This window comes from Micropterus dolomieu, linkage group LG20, assembly GCF_021292245.1.
Source record: "Micropterus dolomieu isolate WLL.071019.BEF.003 ecotype Adirondacks linkage group LG20, ASM2129224v1, whole genome shotgun sequence".
Classification (NCBI taxonomy): Eukaryota; Metazoa; Chordata; class Actinopteri; order Centrarchiformes; family Centrarchidae; genus Micropterus; species Micropterus dolomieu.
Window position 1 is genome coordinate 3,539,056 of NC_060169.1, and position 23,908 is coordinate 3,562,963.

At 39.7% G+C, this 23,908-nt stretch overlaps 1 protein-coding gene across 1 annotated transcript; it reads right to left on the reverse strand.

Annotated features, from left to right (window-relative positions):
* Positions 1 to 2,757: 2,757 nt before the first annotated feature.
* Positions 2,758 to 22,888, reverse strand: LOC123959486 (zinc finger protein 408-like). Its single transcript, XM_046033578.1, has 9 exons — positions 22,747 to 22,888; positions 21,396 to 21,681; positions 18,230 to 18,288; positions 15,685 to 15,896; positions 12,329 to 13,065; positions 10,433 to 10,642; positions 9,494 to 9,617; positions 6,349 to 6,582; positions 2,758 to 3,921 (listed from the first exon to the last, which is right to left on the reverse strand). Exons 2-9 carry the CDS (start codon positions 21,675 to 21,677, stop codon positions 3,257 to 3,259), a joined length of 2,523 nt encoding a protein of 840 aa, XP_045889534.1. The 5' UTR covers positions 21,678 to 21,681; positions 22,747 to 22,888; the 3' UTR covers positions 2,758 to 3,256.
* Positions 22,889 to 23,908: the final 1,020 nt, after the last annotated feature.

Genomic DNA, 23,908 nt, shown 5'->3' on the forward strand with positions numbered 1-23,908 from the left:
ATCCCCCGGCAGTCTAGGCCTATAGCAGCATAACTAAGGGATGGTTCAGGACTACCTGAGCCAGCCCTAACTATAAGCTTTATCAAAGAGGAAAGTCTTAAGCCTACTCTTAAATGTGGAGATGGTGTCTGCCTCCTGAACCCAAACTGGAACCTGGTTCCACAGGAGAGGAGCTTGATAGCTGAACGCTCTGGCTCCTAGTCTACTTTTGGAGACTCTAGGAACCACAAGTAACCCTGCATTCTGGGAGCGCAGTGCTCTGGTGGGGTAGTAAGGTACTATGAGCTCTTTAAGATAAGATGGTGCCTGACCATTAAGAGCTTTGTAGGTAAGAAGAATGATTTTAAATTCTATTCTGGATTTTACTGGAAGCCAATCCAGAGAAGCTAAGACAGGAGAAATGTGATCTCTTTTCCTGGTTCCTCTCAGAACACGAGCTGCAGCATTTTGGATCAGCTGAAGAGTCTTAATGGACTTTTTCGAGCAGCCTGATAATAAGGAATTGCAGTAATCCAGTTTAGAAGTAAAAAATGCACGGACTAGTTTTTCTGCATCATTTTTAGACAGGATGTTCCTGATTTGGCGCTGTCATTGCAGATTAAAGACGTCAAAAGAAATCCCATTTACTTACATACATTATATATCTCCATAACCACAAGTCCGATTGACACCAAATTTGGGTCATTTGTTCCCCATGGGCCCCTGATGACACCTGAAAAATGGTGCAATTTGGCTTTTAGGTCGCGCTATAATCGCAGCTCAAATACCATGGGAAAATCCCATTCATTTCAATGGGATTTTGAACCAAAAGGACATTTTGCCTCATAACTACGCACCAGTACATCGCACATTCATAAACCTTATGTCTACGTGTTTGCGGAATACTGCCGATTCATATAGTATAGGACACGCCTCTGTGCAATGATGTTTTCATTTTGCTAAATCGCGACAACTGTAAAATCTATTTTAATTAACTCCTCTGAAGAGGCAAGTCTGATCTGCGCCAAACTTGACACGGACAATACCTGGACCAAGCTGACGCCAGGGAGCTTGGACCCCGCTAATAACTGCTGCACTTCTAGTTTTATATGTTACCATATTATAATATAGGCCTATACTTAATTATGTTGTGTGTGTAGCACGAAGGAAATACAAATTTTCGTTTCGTTATGCAGCCTTATAATAACCAATAAACAACCTTGTACCTTGTAGGGTAACATGGGGTAAGAAGCCCCCCTGGTAATTTTAACAAAAAACACAAAATGTCACTTTTTTCCCCCTCAAAATTTCTTCTGGCTGCCCCCTAGTCTCTCTAAACTAAAAATGTCCTCGGTTTCATTAGAATCTTTGAAGTTATTTGATAAAAAATGATGGATTAGTATTTAGGTTGGGGGATGCCCCCCCTCCAGTGGGGTTAGACGACCCCCCGGTTGCCTTGCCCCTTTATGGTTGATCGTTTGTAAGTTAGACATTATTTAAACACTGGATAGACCCTTTAGCCCACTAGCAACTTCACTATTAGAAAGTCTGAGGTAATTCTGAGGTTACAAGCTCACATACATTTCTAGCTAGCTAGCTGGTAAGACTTTCTGCTAATGAAGTTCCAGCAACCTCACTATTTAAAAGTCTGAGAAATAAATTATAGGAAAGGTAATAACCTAAGGCAAGGCAAGTTTATTTCTACAACATAGGTCTATAATCCCCTGGCTTTTAACCAGCTACTTGTAGTTTATTTTTTCTGTAATTTGGACATATTAAAGTGATTTCACACTGTAGAGGGGGAATCTTACCCCATGTGGAAAATGCCTTTTCCCTAAAAAATACATTTGATTAAATACAAATTAGTCAACTGTAGCTCTTTACTTTATTTTATAATATGTTGCCCTAAGCAAGGCATTCTTAAAGATACAAAAAAATAAAAAATAATAAAAAATTCTTTAATGTGTCATAAAATAGACATTGAGCTTGGGGGGTATCTTACCCCACTAGGAAATAATTCCTTTTATCCTAAAATTTACATTTGATTCAATTCAAATTAACAACTGTAGGTATTTATTTTACTTTATATTATGTTACCCTAAGCAAGGCCATCTCCAAGTTAAAAAAAACATGTATATATATACACACATATTATTTTGTACCAGCATATAGACATTGAGCTTGGGGGCGTCAGCATCTTCCCAGATATTCCCATAATTGGATTCATGGTCCTCAGGTCCATGCAACTTTGCAAACCATACTTCTTTATTTCAACTACTGACTTAACTACGCTTACCATTGCCTGGTTTATTCACTCCAAACCAGCTGATATTTCTGGCGACATTTCCACTTTAAATTAGCTTGACAATTGGATGGAAACATTTGTCAGTGTTGTGTTTACAGTTTGTTGTGAGGCCCTCAAGTAGAAAAAAAAAATAATCAACAAATGCGAGTTTTCATTTTTTGTTGGTTGTGCAGAAAACGTCTTTGCATACATGTATTCAGTCAGGTGCGTAGGAGATAAAGCAATGGTTCGTTTAAAACAAAGAATCAGCTCCTGCACACTGTCAACATGTATAGTGACCTTATTCAATAGCTGGGAGAGCTGTGAAAGTGTTGACTGTGTGTTAATATTCAGTTAGAGGTGAATTTGTGCATTATACTTTGTCAAATAAAATATTCAGTTACATTTTGATACCCAGCCCAACATAGAAGTAATCAAATTAAAGGAAGAGTCCACTCAAAAACACTTAAACATAAAGACGCACCTACAGTAGGTTGCATTTCTGTGTGTATTTGCTGTTTTATTTTGTTTAACACTAGATATAGATAGATATAGATAGATATATCACGTTGAGATACTTCCAGTTGAACTTCAATGTACTGTGACAGCTTAAGTATTTGTTTTATCTTAAGCATCAGCAGTAAATGTCAGCTTTAGCTGTCAGCCACTCAGAATCAAACAGCGCACTGATGTTCAACAACCACAACTAAAGAAATCCACCCTTGAAGAAGCTCAGGGAACAGTTTCTACACGAGCAGCAAATACCTCTCAATGCAACAAAACATGCTGGCATCTAAGTAGTAGTCAGGACTCTTACTTCTCTAGTTGTCGACTGGGAAACGTCACAGCTGCTAATAATGTCTAATGAGTTCACATCTGTTCTGTAGAGGTTGTTCAAAGGCAATCTGGGGTATGCAAATAATAATAATAAGCTGAAGAAAATGAAGACAGGGCAGGAGGAGGGAAGGTGGAGGAGATGACAGGATCCTTGTACTACACTGTGTTTATCTCAACTGTCTGCGCCACAGAGCAGAGTCCGCTGCCCTCCTCCTGTAGGATCAGCAGCTCTCCTACCGCCGGCTGCCCGTGGACCACGATGCACTGCTCTGCGCCCTCTGATATCACCACCTCCACCAGCTCCTGCTCTGTCCCTGCATGCAGCGAACTCTCTGAGGCGAGGAGCAGAGGGGTGGAGCTTGGCGTGGACAGGTCATCTGTGTGGACGTAGATGACAGCATGTTGGATGTCACCTGAAGCCTCTCCATCTCCTCCCCTGTCTGCTCTCGAGGTCTCTTTCTCTTCTTGCCTCGCCTCCTTTTCCTCCCCTTTTCCTCGTCCCCTTTTCCGCTTCACTTGGCCCTCCTCCTCAACGCCTTCCCCTTGAGGTAGCGAATTCTTCTTGGGCCTGCCTCTGATTGGCTTTGGGTGACGGGAGCCTAAAGCTGCTACCTCTTGCACAACCTCCTCCTCTCCGTGTCCTCCCTCCGACTCCGCCACCTTCACCTCCTCCTGACTTCCTCCCTCAGTCCTGTGCTGAGCTTGGTGCCTCTGCAGACTTTGTCTCACAGTGTAGGAAGCACCACAGTGGCAGCTGTACGGCTTCTCCATCACGTGAGACGACTTTATGTGTCTCCTCAGCTTGGTCGCCAAGGTGTAGCCTGAGGGGGGGGAAAAAAAAATCAAATCTGAACGGCAAAATCACCCGTCCATAAAAACTTTATTAACATCAATTAACAGTTAAAGAAACACTCACTTTGTTACATTACCAGTTTTCTTAACCTCGTGTTTGCTATTTGATTTTTCTTAATTCTTACCAAAATTGTTGGTAATCATTAAACCATCTCTCATTATGTCAGAAAATACCATGTAAAGACTAAAACCAACAATGTGTTAGCCCGTCTCTCAATACTTTTGGACTTCTCTACTCCGTCTAAGCCCACTGGTTCCTCCTGAAGATGTAAATCTCTAAAAACTGCTCACAGATATATAGTTTTACTTTTAAAATGTCTCTCTGCCTAACACAGCTGCTCACTGCAGTTTTAGCAAACATTCCTTAAACAGGAAGAAATAGTGCATTTGTTGGGAACTATTTTCAGCGGCAGATGAATCCACATTTGGTTCCCTAATATTGGGGCGGCAGGACGGTGTATGTGGGATTTAACAAGAATAAACTACAGTGTGTGCATTAATGGTGAAGAAGAAGAAACATCGCAGTGAGTCAGTGAGGCTCACTGATGTGTTTTTAGTAGTTTTTGGACAACAATGAAGCTCCATATCTGAGAGGAAGAAGAGATACCAGGCTGAGACACACAATACTTAGAACTAAGATCTTTCCTTGTTGGTTTTGGTCTTTTCATGTCATTTAAGTCAAATTGTATGTAAAGCACTCTAAAACTGCCTGAATTGTGCTATATTATATCCTCAATATAAAGAAACTATCATATAACTTTGAATAAATGAAGTCAACAAAAAAAAAAACACCAATTCACTTCTGTAAACATATTTCACAAAAATAATGAAAAATAATGAAAAGAAATACAAGCCACCTGTGTCTGTTAGCCAGTCACGAGGGATAAAAATGCCACTGCCTAAAAAAACATTTGAGTTCATCAATAATGGAACTACTGAACTCAGCAAACACGTTTCATAAAAAGTATATGTGAACAACCTGTGGAATCTGTGTTTATGCTTTCCAATCATGTATGTAGGACAGAACATCTGCTGCCCTCTGAGTGAGACAAACAAGGTGGTTAGAGGGCAACTGGCTGCTGACTGGCTTATTTCATTTGTTTTGTTTCAGCTGCAGTTTGTTTTTCACTCTAAAACTCTCCTCTTATTCAATTTTTAGCCACGAGAGCATTTTGGAAACAGCATAACATGAATGAATTCTTTTATTTGAATAAGAATTGTCTAACATGTTAACATTTTACACATGAAACAGCTAAATCTCTTATTTAAAATGTCTGTTAAGCAACAATAAGGTCAACAGGTTGACACGTCTCTATTTTTAAGAGGGAATGGGGTTTATGAGCTACATTTGAATGGCCTTTTAAAGAAATTTTTAATCTACAATGTGTGGGACATTGACATTCTTAAGCGAAATCACTTGAGTCAGCGTCGGCTGGGTTGAAGACTACAAGTTACTAAAAAAACAACAATCTGAAGTGAGCTTTTCAGACCTCTGTAGGACACTCCTCATCTCTGATGCAGGATAGAGGATCCTGGCTACATTAGCAGCTACTACCGTAACACGCCTGAATCTCCGACCAAACTGTTGCCGGTTGAGTTGCACTGTGGGTAATGTAGGCACCAGGTTTTGACAGAAGTAGAATGTGTGGAGTTAAAAAGACGATACCTCTGGTTCTGCTGATTTTGATTTAAGACATGATTGCTTTTTTAAAGTTAAAAGGAGTGCAATGCTAAACTCTTTTTAAGAAGTGTGGTGAGCTGCGACTGCCTTGACTGGACCGACTGACGTGATACAGTCAATATTTCAGTCCTCAAATGTTAAAAATCTTTAGAAATACATCATAATATTATGAAAACACCGCAAGAAATCTTAAAAAATTATGTAATTGTGATATTGAATGCTGGTTTCATTTATCTACACATAATACAGAAGAAACAGTGACCCAAATCTGCAGTTCCCCTCATCGCTATAGATCTTTTTAACAACAACTTTCCCTCCCAATGCTCTCATCAGTGTCGTTTCCAGCCACAGCAGGCAGATGTGAAGTGAACAAGCTAAAAAACAGATTTTCAGGTGGTTGTTGTTCTGTGTCTTCGTGATGTCAGAGTTGGGGGCAGCACAACAAGCTGTAAATACAAGTGGCCAAAAATCAATTGTCGCAAGTTTAAAACCACCATGTGCTGAATTTTAAAACTTTCTGACTTTGGTTCCACCTTGCCGTGGTGTAAAAGGCGACGTTCTGCTACACTGCTTCAATCCCAGTAATAAGGACTGTAGTGCAGAGGGAATTGGGCATCACAAATTCCACATGGAATTACTTATCTAGGTGAGATAAGAGGAATTGTCCCTGACCTGTTTTGAATTTGACTTTTAAATTTTTATATCATGTTCTGACCTTTTCCACAGATAGGGCAGCGATGGGGTCTTTCTCCAGTGTGCAGTCTCTCGTGTGACTTCAGGCTGTGCGGGTCCCTCAGCGATTTTCCGCAGTAGCTGCAGAGGAAACCTCCGCCGGTGTGGGAAAACATGTGCCGACGGAGTTCTGGTTTCTGGGAGAAACTCTGGTCACACTCGGAGCAGGGATACGGCTTCTCTCCATTGTGAATTCTCAGATGGCACTCGAGGTTCCCTGAGAGACGCACAGACAGACAGTTAGACTGGAAGACAGAGATAGTCGGAGATTATACTTGGTTGTGGCCGCAGGGGAACTGTGAATATGCATTTTTCCAATAATATGTGAATAATAGGTTCTCTCACCAAATTGATGCTGTCACTTTGACGAATGAAAACATAAATTGCAGGAATTGATCACAGCTGGAGACATCCTCTGAGTGTCACAAAAACAACTTAACCCATCAATATAATCCCAACACAATGATGTGTTCTGTCTTTTATGATTAAAGGAACACTTTGACGTTTGGGAAAATACGTTTACTTCTTACTGAAGGTCAGATGAGAAGATCAATATCAATTTCATGTGTACTTGGTAAAACGGCAGCTCTGGGAGGCAATTAGCTTGTGGAGCAAGAGGAAACAGCTAGCCTAGCTCTGTCAAAGGTGCCACTTTGCATTTTAATAACTCCAAAGCTGATTGAGATGTTGTTTGTGTGTGCTTCATGAGGAATGCAGAATGAAAGTGTTGGTCAGTGTTGGCAGGGTATATTTAGTTTCTAAATAGTTTCTAATTTTTAGTTTAGATTCTGTTTCTACTAGATTATTTCTCCATCTTATTTTAGTGTTTACTCACTTATGTAATTGCCTTTCCCTTCAGTTATATTCGCATACACCTACACCTGCTCTGCTGACTTTCTCCATCAGCAGTACATTTACATTTATTTATTGACTTACAATTGCTTTACATCTCAGAGGTCACACGCTTCTGGAGCAACGAGGGGTTAAGTGTCTTGCTCAGGGACACACTGGTGGATGTCACAGTGGGAATTGAACCCAGGTCTCCCACTCCAAAAGCGAAGCATCACCACCCCAACAGTACGTTTTATAATGCCGCTGAAAAGACACCGAACTTGTCTTCTGGATTTTTTGCACGTGACCTGCATGTGGAGGAGGCTTGTTAATGACGTAGTCTAGTAAAACGAAACCAATGTTGTGGCTAACGAATGACATCTGCACTGTTGCTTTACCTGGACCGTGCTTTAAATATTTCCCGCATTTGCATCTTGTAACGTAATGGATAACATCTCTTTGTGTTTCTCTGCAAAATGCTAAAATGGGCGGCCCACCCAAATAAAGTCCATATTTGGGAAACACTGGAATGCTTTAGAGCTACTTATGACCAAAAACATCTAGTCCTGGTGTACCTGACAAGATACAATGTGAAAACAAAGACATAATTTGGCCTTTTTTTCTATTTTCGTGGAGGTTAGCTGTGCTGAGCAGTGGTGCCAACGATTAGTTAATGGAAAATAGCTAAAGTCTGCTTGAAAGGTTGGTATATGATCAGTTACCTTTGTCATTAGTTATTATTTAGACAAAAAGAAGTTGCTAAATCTAGTAAGAAAGTCGTTAAGTTGGCAGCAATGGTGCTTAGTTAAGCTAAAAACATGTCCTTGCCTATTCTCTCTCCAAGCACAGTGAAGAAATGTCAATCATTTTAAACCTGGCAGGCAAGACAACTGACAAGTGTAGTTTCCAAAATGTTATAGTATTCCTTCAATGCGAGACCGTGTAACTTTTGTAGAACAGTGTAGCCACAGATTTTCCTTTTATTTCCCAAGATTCTCTAGAGTCCGTTGCTTTAAAGACATCATTATTAGGCGACCAGATGGAGTGTGAGTGTAATGAGACTAAAAACAGGAAACAAACATGTCTCCATGTGAGGTTTGTTTATTTCTTTCCCTTTTTGAAATGTTCAATGATACATAAATAGTAACAGTGAGATAAGGATAGAAGATTCATAAAGTCAACGAACAGACACCGTGATATCAGTTCTACAGGAATATCTATCTAAAGTTTGTTAACAAACAAAGACCAAGTAAAGTTGTAACTGTTAAAACCCCCTGAGTGCACTGAACTGAGCAACGATGTGTTTTGTTGCTGAGGAGGAGGAAGACTTTGTCCTTCAAAATGTACAGACAGGCAATCTGTACTTTATGCATGAGAGGAGCTTTAAACATGACAGAAAACGAGAGCTAGCTGTTTAGACCATCGTATAGAAACTAAACTGATTACGAGATGAGAGACGCATTTTAACTTTAAAAAGAAAAGCTGGGCTCAGTGAGTCACAGTCAGGTGGTGATGTGAGAAGAAAACTCACCGCTGCACTGCAGGTCAGATCCCGGGCTAAAGTTAGGAGTTAGTAAAACCTGCTGTTGATCATCAGATTGTTTTGCTCATTAAACATTTTTATCTAACATTTTTCAACATGAAAAAAGTGGTCAAGCGGAGGGAGGTGCATTCAGAATCTAAACCATTAATAAGATTTTGTTTGAAACACTGTTTATCTTTGCTGTTTTTTTTACTTGATCAATTAATTTTTACCATAATTTACATCCCACGGACCCTGGGTTGCAAGAATACTTAGCTTACTGATATCTGTAGAAAAGACTTTGTTTGATGATGTAGTTGTCTAGCTGCGCCCTCCGTGTGCAGCCACGAGTTTAGTTTCGTTTAGTTTCGTTAGTGCCGTCTGTTAAGTTTCTAGTGATTAATGAATATTAGTTATGCATTAGGCAGCATGATAACTCTGTTCATGTGATGCAGGGACAATGTTTCTGATTATTGCTAATTTTGTTCTTGGCAGACCACACACTATAACTATTGGAATCACGCGTCTGTTAAAGGCAACCAAGATTAAAGAAAGTAAAACAAGGCTGCTTTGTGGGTGTTCTAATCGACACCACCTGAACAACACAACCTCTTTAGACTAGTGAATACAGTCCTTATTGAAATCCTCAGTGACAATATCAGTCAGGAGGTCGGTCCCCCCGCTGGCCTTTAGTAAGTTCTCCACAAAACAACAACAACTGACTCTTTAACAGCTCGTGGCATCTCCAGGATCAGGCTTGAGCCTCGGACATTACCTTTCTGACTGAAGCACTTCCCACAGTGCTGGCAGATGTGAGGTTTTTCCCCCGTGTGGAGCTTCATGTGGTTCCTCAGAGAGCCGGAGTTAGCCAGCAGCTTGGGGCAGAGAGCACACTGCACCTGGGAGAGAAAATGCTAAATCAGATGTAGCGTGTCTTTCTCCCCTAGTTCTAAATACTTTAAGATCAAACTGCTGTTCGGGGAAAAAAAAACAAGACCAGCATGCAAATTTAACGATGTTATGTGAAAGATTGTGGGCTGAGAGGTGCAGGGACTTTTTTAAGAAACTGTGTTTTAAAGTTGGAAATAGCTGAGAGGAAGGTGAAGCAGCAGCAACAACAATTATTCAACAATTCTTCCTTTGTGATTGCAGATTTCAGGAGAAATTATGTACATGAGTGAAAAATGAATCAATTAAGCTGCCCACCGTCCACCTTATTAACACAGAGATAATTTGAAAATGTCGCCAAAGATGGGTGAACAAGCACTTAAAGGGGCCACATGGAGTTTCCTTGTAAAAAAAAAAAAGAAGTTATGTTCACATTCAGTGTTACTCACCAAAATGCATTGTGTGTATCCTTGACCTCTACCGTGTGGCTTAATGTATTTCATTCCTCACACAACATTTGCAATTAGTTTTATTGCAAGTACTTTAAATCCAGCATAGTTTACATGTTCACTAGCATGCACTTTTCTTCTTCTTTCCTGCCTTTGTTGCTGCATTGCAGTGTTTCATGGCGTGTTAACTGCACCTGTAGATCAGTGGAATCATAGGAACCATTGGTAGGACTTTGTCAAATGTGCGCCCTCGTGTGCACGAGATAAACAAAACAAGGCTCCACTCACAGAAAAACAGCTCCGTAGAGCTACCAGAGGTCTAAAATGCCATAGGGAACTTTTAACAGCGCAGAGTAACAGTAACTAGCTGCTAGTACCTTAGGCGGCTGTGTGTAAATCATTCTGCTGCAGTGAAGGAGGCGGTGGATGCGTAGGGAGGGGCGGCGTGCGAATGCCTTGCCACAGTGCTCGCAGACGTAAGGCTTTTCTCCGGTGTGCAGGACCATGTGCTCCTTCAGGTCCCGCTTCAGGCCGTAGGTCTTCTCACAGTGAGGACAGGAGAAAGGACGCTCTCCGCGGTGACTCATCTAGAAAATAACACCATTATTATTTGAAATAAAATATATTATTACTACTTCTATTGTTTCTATTCATTGCGATGAGTAAATTGCTACTCTGCATGATGACTAAGCTCGTGGCCATCAAGGGAGCATTCAGTAGAGGGAAAAACTCCCTGTACCCACACACACCGCTTAAAAAAAGCCAATGGTGACATAACTTGTTTTGGCCATTTAGTTGTCAAGGGTTTTTTGTTTTTTTTTAATCCTGTGGATAACTGAGCAAACAGGATAACAACTATTATAGCAGAATCAAGAGTCAACAGAATGAAAGAGGAAAGACGTCTTTGTGGAGTTACAATTACCACCTTCTTTGGCAATTCTGTACTGATATTTCTTGCTATTAGTCAGATTTGTTTGTGTAAAAAAAAAAAATACACTGGCTGATATATTATCACAAACTCTGAATAAATTATATTTGCCTCAAATATCCATAATACACCGGGCTCTAATCATAAATGCACGCCGTATTTAGGAAGGCTAAAAACTTAAGGAGGAGGTGTGCGTTGGTGTCTGTGTCGTTCTGCAATTACACCACCAAAACGCTAGTTGGCGGTTGTGTTACACCTTCTACTTCTGCCGGCCGAGGCAGCTAACTTCAGGTTTAGCCCCACACTAACTTGAATGGGAGTAATATGATAATTGTGCGGCTCTTCTAGATTTTTCAAATGTTATCGACCGAATGGATCATATTGGAGCTACTCCTTGTTTTCTAATTTAATGTAATAACTAAATATTAATTTATTTTGTTGCGTTTTTTCCTTAAAGAATTAGCTTGATGGCAATGTTAATATTATTATTTTAGTTAATTTATTTGGGCTTTTGTTTTGGAGGAACTGGGTAGCTTGGGCAGGTGAATCTACATTTAGGGGTAGTCACATTTAGCACAGGTAGAAGGTGCATGGTTTTTAAACCAGGGCAAGAGAGGCTGCAGACGCTATTTTATTATTTGTTTGTTTACTTGCTTGAAATGGAAATAAACCGCATAAACGCTATGCTTGCCTGGACACTTATATTTCCCCGCGTAAGATTTGTTTTATCTTTATTTTAGTTTTTGTTCTTTTTGTTTGATTTCTCTTGAGGACAAATTGCCGCTACAGATCACATTCTGATAGTGAAACGAGTCATTTCGGGGGGATTGTGACACAATTGATCCACCCCGTTACACATGCTTGTTTGGCCGCTAGTAAAATGGACTTGCGATGAGATGCTACATGAGTAACTTAACCCCTCTGAAAGTCTTGTTTTTGCAGCAGTGACGTACGGGTGTACTACAGAACTGCCACACTACCCTGTGACTGCGGCGGTCAGACGTAAAACAGAGTTGAATCAGCTTTTCAGCCTTGTGTTAAGTTACTCTATATTTCTATTATCGTTCAGCTATATTTATTATACTTGTCTTTTCATAGGATGGATTTTATATGTTAGTCTTATTTTTTTTCATCTTAATTTAAATATATTTGTGTTGTCGTTCATAGTTGTTATAAACAATACTAATACATTTCCAGTGACATTTACTGTTTAGAATTTACTTACTACATATCTTGGTCACACCTCTTAAATAACCAAATTTAAGTTATCCTTTTGGACTTTGAACTCAAGAAAATTAAAAAAAAAAGAAATTCATCCACTCAATCATCCAATCACACCTCCTACCTGATGGGCTCTGAAGCTTTCTGCAGAGGTGTAGTTTTTCCCACACTCTTGGCAGCTGAAGGGTTTCTCATCTGTGTGACTGAACTGGTGTTTCTTTAAGTGACCGATCTGGAAGAACTTCTTGCCACAGCTGGAACATCTGTAGCGCCTCTCTCTGATCTCTGGACGCCACGCCGCCCCGGCTACATAGGCAGCTGAAATAGCCACAGCATCCTGGTGTGATATCTTCACGGAAACCTCCTTTTCTGTGACAGGCTTGGAGCCCTCTGTGGCGCTCCGGCACCGTCCCTCTGTCTGTTTGGGCAGGTCGGGGCGGGCAGGGGGTTGCTTCCCTCGGCTGGTCAGACAGTGAACGCGACGCGGTTTAGCAGCTAGGCGGGAGCTGCAGCGGGCAGGAGGAGGTGCAGAGAGGCCTCTCGAGTCTGCCTGTCCGTCTGCAGATTTACAGCGCGACTGTCGGTCCACAACAGCCGGGACACTGCCTCTACTGTTTGTGTGTCCACCTGCTGTTGTGGTTGCGACACTTTTATTGGATGTGTTAGCTGTTCTGTCTGTGTGGATTTTCTTGGCTCTCCTCTTCCTCATGTGTGTGTTTGGGTGTCTTCTCTTGATGCTTCTGCTTTGGTTTTTGTTCTGTTCTTCCTCCTGTTTGTCTTCAGTCTCCTCTTCCTTTCCATGAGTGATCGATATGTTGGTAACTACAGTCTCTGGGTCTTTTATCTGTTCCACTTTGTTATCTATTCAACAAAAAAGATTACCGTGTGCAATGGTTAGCTGATTAATAGAAAACGTATCTGCAACAATTTTGACAATTGATGTATAATTGCAAAAATACCAAACATTCTCTGGTTTAAGCCTCTTAGATAGAGGATTTGTGACTTTTCTCTGTTTTATATCCTTGTAAACTGAATAAATCTGGACTCTTGGTCAGACAAAACAAGCAACAAGAGGACATCACCGTGGGCTTTTTGTCATTCTATAGATTTAACAATAAACGGTTAATCAAACAATCCTCAAAACACTAAATGATCAAAATAGGCATTATAAAATAATGATTACAGACTTTATTTATTTTAAGTTACTGTTATGGTAACTTGACAGTTTTCACACACTGTTGATCTCCAATACTTCACACTGAATTTCTGTACAATGCTGAAGAGTACGATTGGTAGAGGAAGTATTCAGATACTTTTCAAATAAATTTAACAATAGCACAATGTAAAAAAAACCAAACAACAACATTTGTGCTGCTGTGTTTTTCCTCTGGAATTACAATATGTTGATATTCTATTTATTTGTTTGCTTTTGTCTTTTATTACTTGTTATTCACTTTAAAAGGTTATTTTATATATGTTATTGTATTTTTTGCCCAAATTACAACTTTCTTCCAAAGCTAATGGATATGTGCTACTAAAACAATGTAATTTCCCTGCAGGCCTCTTATCTTATTATCTTTCATTTAGCATTCATAATTGTTTTGGAGATGCATTCATGATTTATAGCCTCAATCTGTTTAAATCAGCGCTCTACAAGAGCAAGAGTTTAATAAGATATCTACAGTACAGCCGCAGTCTGTTGCTGCTGGGTACTTTCTGCATGAACGTTCTCCTTAATGGCTCATCAATAACAGCACATAAATGCTACACAAACCAGAAATAATAAAAGGCAAGCTGGAGAGCACATTATTACTATATAACAAACGTGCTTTAATGATTTTGTTTTCTTGCTTGGTGTTTTCATTTAACTGATGTATTTTGTGTGTGCCAGAAATGATTCATCCTCTAATTATTCATCTCCAACTCTCATCCTCCTTTTGAGTGCATTTCAGTCGACTAGAAAGGTTTTCCCTCACAAAGCTCTCAACTGAAACTAACTGATGTCAGTGACAATAAATAATGATGATGTGGAAATTCTGCTTTCATCATTGAGCTGATCAATGGCGTCGATGCTCATTCATCTACTAAGGCCTTCGTTTTTACTCTTTGTCTGGGGCTGTAATTATAAAACTGGATGGGTAAATGAGGATTTCTGGGGTCAATTGTTGTTATTGAGTCCTCTGAACTCTGGAGTTAACTGTCCCTCTAGCTCCTCCAGGTGGAGAGAATTAATTAATATGAAGTAGACTGAAGCAGCCAGAGTCTAATGGCATTCATCAGGGCCATATAACCTGTTTGCTACCACTTTACTGTAATACTCATCATTATTGACTTAATTAATGCAAGACAATCATTTATAATTCATTATAAATCAGTAATCAGACTGTGAGAAGTGACGGACAATCATGGATTAAATTAATATTGATGTAATTACTACATCGCTGACTCAATGTTGATAATATGCATTAAAGTATTCAAACTAATGGGGTAAAAAAATAAACTCATTTTCATCATTTTAAAGCTGCATTAATTAATAATTCTATATAGTGAAGTGTGTAATGTAAAAGGGGTCACTTGTAGTGATTAAGCCACTGAGTTATCACCGGACTCTCCAGTTTCCCTCAACTTTACGGTGTTTTTTGTGTCTTTCAGCTTGTTGTTTTGGTTGGCCAAAAAACAAAAACGGACTAATGCAGCTTTAAGCGAATTATATTTAATCCAAAACAAAATCCTTTAAATAAAAAAAAATACAATACCTAGTATTTAGGATTGGAAGTTGTGAGAGCTTTTAGTAATGTTACTTTTTTCCGTATACATGTGACTGAAAAAAACTGAATCATTACTTCCTGAGATGAGGATGTTATATAATAAATATTAAAAATAACAGGGAAAATAGTTAAATGAGATGAATTTAAATGATAATACTGAATTATTGGCCAGCTTTAGTTGTCCACATTAAAATTATGGTGGTGACTAACCACTCAGTGAAAATCATTGACTCCAAGTAGCTAATCGGCTGTGGCTCAGGAGGTAGAGCGGGTTGCTCGTTAATCCCCGGCTCCTCCAGACTGCATGTCGAAGTGCCCCTGGCCAAGATACTGAACCCCAAATTGCCCCTGGCAATGGTGAATGCAGATGTAGTGTAAAAGCGCATTTACATTTACACAATTTGAAGAAGAAGACATCAGAGTTAACGGGCCAATAAGCCTTTACTAATGACATACTAACATTTATAACTGCAAACTTAATACTTGAAAATGTTTTCTATACTGGATTAGTTTTTAATTTGAATAAAACTGCATGACACATTTTGATACCCAAAGCTGGCAAAATGAACCCAATCACACACTGTTCTGGAAGATAAACCTGGTTATTAATCACTAAATCACTAAGTCACTTCAATGTGACTACAAACCTAATCAGCTGATCTTTTTGGCTGATCGATCGATAACCATCCGTCTGCCTGTCTTTAGCCGTTACCTGCGTGTCTAGCGGAGTGGTCCTGTGCGTCAGGCTTTTCTGTTGTCTGACTTTTTCCCACAGCGTTTCCGTACAACAGCAGCTCTGTTCCTGGCTTGATGTCCCGACACACACGCAGACACACATCCACGCACTCGCCCACACACGCCTCTCCACAGGCACAGTGCACTGCCACGTTCTGCTGGACTCTGGATTGCGCCTGGCAGGCAAATCTGAGGGGAAATCAACACAAATGAATGCAAACACAGCTGAGAATTTGTATTGCCTCGTCTGAGGAATCAAGTTACATCTATAACTTGATTCCTCAGATGACGCCACCGTCGTCTGTTGGTCCAGTTCCACGGATAGGATCACCATGGGCACCCTGACCGGTCTGCGGCTACGCAACAAACTGTGATGCACTTTCTATCAGAACCAGCATCAACCCTTTCAGCTATTTGCCTTGGCCTCCCACGACCCTGTCGCCGGTTCACTGCTTTTCCTTCCTTGGACCGCTCCTAATAGGTACTGACCACTGCAGACCGTTGTGGAGTTGCTCTGATTCAGTTGTCTATCCATCACAATTTGGCCCTTGTCAAAGTCGGATCCTTACACTCGCCAGTTATAACACATCAACTTTGAGGACACAATGCTCACTTGCTACCTAATAAATCTCATCCACTGACAGATGCCATGGTAACAAGACAATCAGTGTTATTTACTTCACCTGTCAGTGGTCATACTGTTATGGGTGATCGGTCTATAATTAGGAGATTAGATAACAGTTTGTTTGGGGAGCAGTCCAGAATGCAGCTGCTCTCCCTTGTGGCTCATCACAAGGAGACTTGGTGGCAGCAAATGCAATTTTCTCCAGTTTCACTCTCTGGGAGAACCACAGGCCAGTTTAATCAGGACACAACACAGTGCACTGCCTGGAGCAGGAGAAAATGTTGGCAGTACATACACAGCAAGAAAGTGCAGAAGACACACAAACCACAGCGTTGACAAAACATAACATGCTCAATATGGTAAAACTCTCAAATATGGAGGGACAGAAGGAAGAACTGAAGAGATGCCCTTTAGTACGGGATGAGGTCAGTTTCAAATGGTGACACGAGCATCTCTAAGAAAGATTTTAATAACATCTTAATTCATTTAAGCACCCTTAAGTCTGTAGTTTCAACACTAAGATGAAGAGTGTTTTCTGTATTCTAGTGCCATAGTTGCCATGAACTTTCAAACCCTCTAACCTTCAAGCCGAAGCTTACATACTGCACGCTACATATAATTCCTAAACTGAAGGAGGACATCTGAATGCATTGTGTTATGTTTTACCATTTAATCCATTGTTTGCACCTTGAATAATGCCAGACATCTGTCTTTTATGATGCTTTTTTTTGTCTAGGAAACTTTCTTTCATTTTCATAAATAGATGTATTGATTATGTGCTTTTATGATTCATTTTTTTTACTATGCTAGCGGTATGGCTCCATGGATGGCAATGTTCACCTGTCATCTGGTCAGTCTTTCTACCACTTTATTTCAGAAACTATTGAATTAATTGGCATGAAATTCTGTTCAGACATTCATGTTCTCCAGAGGATAAATCCTAATAACTTAATAATTAATAAAATATTTCATCTAGAGCAATCATGACCAATGACCAATGACCAAAAACACTAATGACATAGCCATCAGCCTCACCTGTGCTTTGTGTTTTGTGCAATTGCAAACGTTAGCATGGTAACAAACTAAACTAAGATGGTGAAAATGGTAAGCATCACACCAGTGCTGGGTATTAACTTGATTGACTGGATTGATTCTGATATATTAACAGCAACATGGCTTTGTTTTGATGGAAATTATTTATTTTCTGTAATTCACTCGGTTCCTATTTGTATTATAGTGATGCCAGATGGTGAATTCATTAAATAGAATGTAGCCGGTGAAACTGATGTTGGCTTTCACTCAGTAGTTATTTATTCCGGAAACACTATTTTTAAGATGCATAAGGAGAGAGTAGATATGGGTGGATAAAACAGTCCTGCTGGGCTGCACATATAAGTCTCTATATGTAGGCTTACCTTTTTCATTCAACAATGGGCGGCTCTAGTGTGATTACAAGATTATGTTCCAAGATGCTTTGGTAATAATTATATATTATTTAGAAATAGCTACATTAGAGATAATCAAGAAGCAAAGCAAAGTACATTCCCTAGAAATAACTATGATGCACAGCAGATGAAACACTTCTTATTTCAAAAAGAGATTTAAGACTTTGCTTGGACCCACACACTAAACAACATGAAAAAAAAAACACTCTCTTACTTATTCTTTGATGAGACAAAGATAGCCTGTCTCCATCTTGAAAACACCAGGGACACTGATGGAAATACGTCCAGTACTTGACAAAGTCTGATATGTTGTATTTTTCATTTTATTGACAAATAAAGCAAAGCAATCCAAGTGTTTATTCACCCTACAAAAATCTAAATTATCTCTACGAATCAGATTAAGAGACAAAAAGCTCCCAGTTCCCTTTGTGCGAGGCAGTGCGTCAACTTACTTGATCCAGACGGCGCTTTGTAGTAAAGCTTCTTTATTTGCTGCCATCTCCATTAGTGCCTATAAAAGACAACATTTACATTACAAAATGTTTTTATATTTACATATGGTGCATTTCTAATGCTGCCTAAATAACTAGGGAAGGTATCTTATCTTACCACTAGGCTAGAAACCTGTTCACAAAGCTGCTGAGAGCAACTTTTAGTAAGGAACTCAGAAAACTAAGAAAGTTGAGAGAGGGCTGTTGATTTCGTCACTATGGATGGCATCATGCTTCATGTATGAACCATGAACCTACTTCTGATGGTTTGACAGGTAACTGGTCAGTGGATAAGAAATAAAATATTTATCAATGCACAAGAGCATAAAGGAACAAATTAGACAGACAGACAGACAGATAGATAGAGTTGTAACAGAAATCAAATGCCGTCAAGTTCATCAGTGTTAGTCAGTATTTTCCACACTAAGAATAACTGTGAAAACACTATGTAGTTTCATTTTAATGTTCATAACAGTGATAATTACTGTCCATGTCTGACTCAATCCCACTCGGTACAAAAATGAACCCATAGGTAGGTTGTGATTTGAATGTGTATTGATTGCAGTGCACTTGTACATTAACACATCATTTTATCTGTGAAGCTGCTCTGACTCTTTCTTTGTGGAAATTACAAGGACCGATTCATTATCATCCCACAGGGTATGCACTCAATTAAGCAGAGAGGCTTGCATTAACTCCGCTCCTTCTGTCTGCAACCGAGACAAAATGGTTGCTGCTGGTGAATGTAAAATGATGAAGAACCTCAAGGCTGAACATTGTGATGTCTTTGCACCAGTCAGCCAGGATGGATTAATGTCTGGGACGTGGCAGATTGATACTTGACTACTGCCTTTTGAATATTAAATTGAATCATAATTGCAAGGCTTCTTTCTTATCAAGGCTGTTGAGACATTCTGAATGACAATGGGGAAAAACATCAGCACAAAGCTGGATAAATGATAATAAAACCGATTTTACAGTTGGAATATGCATTTCTATTTTTAAAATGATGCATCTTTGTTGCAGAGTGCTCACTGTTGTGTGTTTCTCTACCGCAGTACTGGTTTTGGATAACTTAAAGCTTGTTCAGACGCAGCCGTGACTCATGGCCCAAACATATGATAATTGTAGGTTCCCGTCCAGGCTACTTTTCAGTACATCCTTCTTTCTCAGCTCCGTGAAGGTGCACAATTACAGGTACTTATGAAGAAGAAGCTCTGCAGTTAAGCATGAAAAGAATTCATATGCAATCATGGCGACAGTTTCTAAGAAAGCAGTAAAACACGTGAACTTAATGGGCGTCAGAGTGTCAGCTGCATCATGGAGAAACAAAGCAGTCTATAAGAGCCAATTAGCGCTCTTAGACTAAATAGGAACCAATCTTTGGGTCTTCAGATGCCACCCAGAAGCATAGACAGTTTTTGACCACGCACATACGCATCCCAGCAACTTGCATTAACTGCAAAGAGGACTTGGACTTTCATTGATCCAACGAGGTAAAAGTGCATCAATTACTCAACCACGGGACAGGACCTCAGGGGAAAAGCTTGGGCTTAGCCTCTACACAGTCTTTGAGTTTAAAAACACAAGTGGGTTAAAGAATTAAAACAGACATGAATTATTGAATAATTAAACACTGCAAAAAAATATCCAAGAACGGGAAACAAAGACATATAATATAAATAATGTCTGAGAGGTTAAATTGTTTAATGTTGACAGGAGGTTGATGGTGTTTTTAGCCGTGCTAGCTGAATGTCAGTATGCATAGCAATATGGGTTGACCTCAAAAACTTTTGGATGGATTGCCAGACATTTTGTACGGGCATTCATGTTCCCCAAATGAGGAATCCTACTGAATTTAGTAACCTCTGACTTTTCTTCTTGCGCCAACATGAAGCTGACATTTGTTGTTTTAAGTGAAATGTCTTGATAATTATTGGATGCATTGCCAAAAATTTGGGAAAAAAAAATTTGAAATTCATGTCCTCCAAAAGATAAATTGTAATACCTTTGGTGATCCTGTAACTTTTCTTCTGGCGCCATCATCAGGTCAAAGTCAAATTTACTACTACTACTTTCCCCTCCACCTCAGTTGTACTTTGTGTTTAGCGCTAATTAGCAAATATTAGCTTAGGTTACCATGCTAACGCACTAAACTAAAATGGTGAACATGGTACACATTTAAGGTAAATTATACCTGCTTAACATCAGCATGTTAGCATTGTCTTTCTGAAAATGTTAGCATGCTGAAAGTAGAATTTATTTAAATTAAATTTTATTTTATTTATATAGCGTCAATTCATTACAGAAGTTATCTCATTGCACTTTTCATAGAGCAGGTTTAGACCGTACCCTTCAAAATAATATTAACAGAGACCCAACAGTTCCCACCATAAGCAAGGAAAAACTCTCTTTCAGCAGGCGGAAACCAGCAGAAACATGACTCAGGGTGAACGGCCATCTGCCTCAACCAGTTTTGCAAAAATGCCGCCGTGGCTAAGTCTCTAACGCAAACGACAACACCTGGCTCACCGGGCAAAAACGTGCAACACACTTGTGAGCATATTCATGCGCACTGTCTTGGAGGTAAAAAAAAAACATCCATCCTCAAGGGGGTGATATAAAGCTAATCAGAGCATTTCTGTGACCACAGTATATGTTTTCAATTGCATTTTTGTCCGATAGAAGAGACAAAGTGTCATAAATACGCAGAGGCACACAGTTTACAGTCATATCTGTTCAGCTAGAGCTTCGTCAAACTCGTCAGCTGTGGTTGTTTTAAACAGAAGTGAACCCAAACAGCTTTCTCTTGTTGTTTCATGCTATGGTGCCCCTAGCTGCAACGCTCACATCACACCCTCTGGCCCAAAAATTAGGTGCAACAGGTTCAAAATTGTATTTACCTCATGTGCAATGAGTACTTTTAATTTCCTTTTGCATGACTAAAAAGATGTGAACTAGGTACAAAACTATGTATCTACTACTAAACATGTAATTTCAAGCTCATTTCTGAATGAAATAAATGTTCAAAAAATTACAATATAAAGTGTGATGACAAAATCTTCATCTAAATAGTGATCAAAGCTGTATTCATGTTTGTCATTTTAAAACTGTGAACTCAATTTACCTTTTCTGCCTCTGTGCTGTTAGTCTGAGCTGTTTTGGACTCAGAGTTCATTGTGAGTTCACCATCTCGGCTTTGAGTCATCGGGTTAGTGTGATCCTTCAAGGCCCACTCTGTGTCCCCATCCCTCCCCAGCAGGGATCCAGCCTCCAGCGAGCGGCCAACCCACCACAGCCCCAGCATGCCCTCGCAGAGCCGTGATGGCCCCACAGCGAAGCCGCGGGGAAGCAACGAGGAAAGAAATGAGGCGAGAGCAGATGGGATGGTAGGAGCTAGACTGGCCATCAGCCTGTGCAGAGCAATAAAAAGAAAGTTAGAGGCAGGATAAAGACAACCACAATGATGTGCAAATAATTTGCCACAAACTACCAGAAGGTCTGAGACTCACATCACGTCACTGTTTTGAAATGAACTTTGACCTGTTTTTATATCTTCAATGTCAAATGAATGCTCTATTCTATTTTGTTTGCAAGATATTGTTTTTCTTTCAAGATTTCTACTGTGATAAAGGCCTATAGGCCCTAAATACAGATACTACCCATATGTTTTCTATTGTTCTTCAATAAGTCAGTCAGTGTAATTATAGCTAAAGCCGTAGTGAATTAGCCTAAAACACATCACAATCTTCTCCTACACACCTAACAGGTGCAAAAAGTAGAGGTACTAATGAAGAGATTGATCTGCAGTTAAATGTGAGCACAGAACATCTCAATTATCATGTGCACTCACTGTAAATGTATATATGAAAGAGCCTGTTACAGAGAAACACATTCAATTAACTATAAATGTTTTTTTTAAATCAGACAATAAAAAACGTATAATAAAATACTAGTTATAACTTTGGAGAGCTGCAGAAGGGTTAATAACTAAGGTGCATGCATATTAAATACATTAAATACAATATTAGGATGCATACTGGTGACCTCCTTAATGCTAAATCAAATTATTGATATTGTTTATTTAATTAGACTTTTTTTTTCCCACCCCGTGGCTGTTTTAAAACATGTTAATGAATTTAAGAAACTGTGACTGAACGCAGGGAAAAGACATTTCTGGCCAACAACAGTCAACACAGCCGCTAGCATGTTACGCTGTTTGGGTGCATTTAAACTGCAGGACCGAGTTGTTGAAGGTTGGATGTTGAGCCTCTTAATTATTAACAACTAAATTATTGTAAGTGTTAGCTAAATGCACCTTCCGTTGTATTATTTGATAAACGTTAAGTTAAGGGTAACAGCGTGTCGACGTTAGTTATTCCCCAGCAACCAACTTGTGCGTTAGCAATGGTTAGCTAAGTGACTTTGGTTAGCATAATACATAATACTTTTAATAAGCATATAAACTGTGTACATACTTCGGATTTTGGGATGATAATTTTGAGTTTAATTACTCCGATGTAAACTCTGGGAAAGCCATCGTTATCCAGCAAGTAAAAGCACCAACGGAAGTCCCCCTGGTTTATGGTCCAACCGGAAACAGAGTTGTGGTGCCTTTGGTTCCGCACACAATCCGATCATGAGAGCAGCAGAATCAGAATCAGTTTTATTGCCAGGTATGTGCACACATACGATTTGACTCAGGATTGTACATTGCTCACGATGTGCTTACTTATACAATAATAAAATAATAATATAATAATAATAAAATAAAATCAGACACAAACTACAGAATAGACAACACTAATATACACACTATGAACAAAACAATATAGACATAATGACAAATAGTGCAGTGATCAGAGTGCAAAGGATGCAAGAGTGAACTATTCTAATTATGTACATGTTGAAGGTGGATATGATGTACAGGTACACATACATGTACACATGTACACAGTGTGATGGAGCATAGTGCAAAGGATGCTGGAAAAAGACCTATGACCTTATGACCTGAGGTAGGTGTATTGGTATAGAGTATATACAATATGACATAGTATGACATAGTATGAACAGCACTGAAATAGAGAATGGTGAATAAATAAATAATAAGTGGAAACCAGTGAACAGGTGCTGATTAGAGACAGAGTTACTGGGTTATTGCACAGGAATTGTTCCTGACACTGTGAGTCAGAAATCAGCTGTTCATCAGAGTGATGGCTTGTGGGAAGAAACTGAGTCTGTTGGTTTTGGCGTACAGTGCTCTGTAGCGCCTACCAGAGGGGAGGAGCTGGAACAGGTTGTGTCCGGGGTGAGATGGATCTGCAGTGATGTTTCCTGCTCGTTTCCTGACTCTGTAAATGTATAAGTCCTGAATGGAGGGCAGGTTGGCACCGATAATTTTTTCTGCAGTCCTGACTGTCCGTTGTAGTCTGCTCCTGTCCTTTTTGGTGGCAGATCATAGTGATGGAGGTGCAGAGGACGGACTGGATGATGGCTGTGTAGAACTGGATCAGCAGCTCTTTAGGCAGGTTGAGCTTCCTGAGCTGACGCAGGAAGTACATCCTCTGCTGGGCCTTCTTGATGATGGTGTCAGTGTTGGGCTCCCACTTCAGGTCCCGGGATATAGTGGATCCCAGAAAC

Excerpts from the sequence above, each read along its gene's own strand:
- LOC123959486 (XM_046033578.1), bottom strand. The coding sequence starts at position 21,677 with ATGGCCAGTCTAGCTCCTACCATCCCATCTGCTCTCGCCTCATTTCTT. Across the intron at positions 10,643-12,328 it reads AAAGCTTCAGAGCCCATCAG|ATGAGTCACCGCGGAGAGCG; the intron begins GTAGGAGGTGTG and ends GTTATTTTCTAG. Across the intron at positions 6,583-9,493 it reads GAAGTGCTTCAGTCAGAAAG|GGAACCTCGAGTGCCATCTG; the intron begins GTAATGTCCGAG and ends TGCGTCTCTCAG.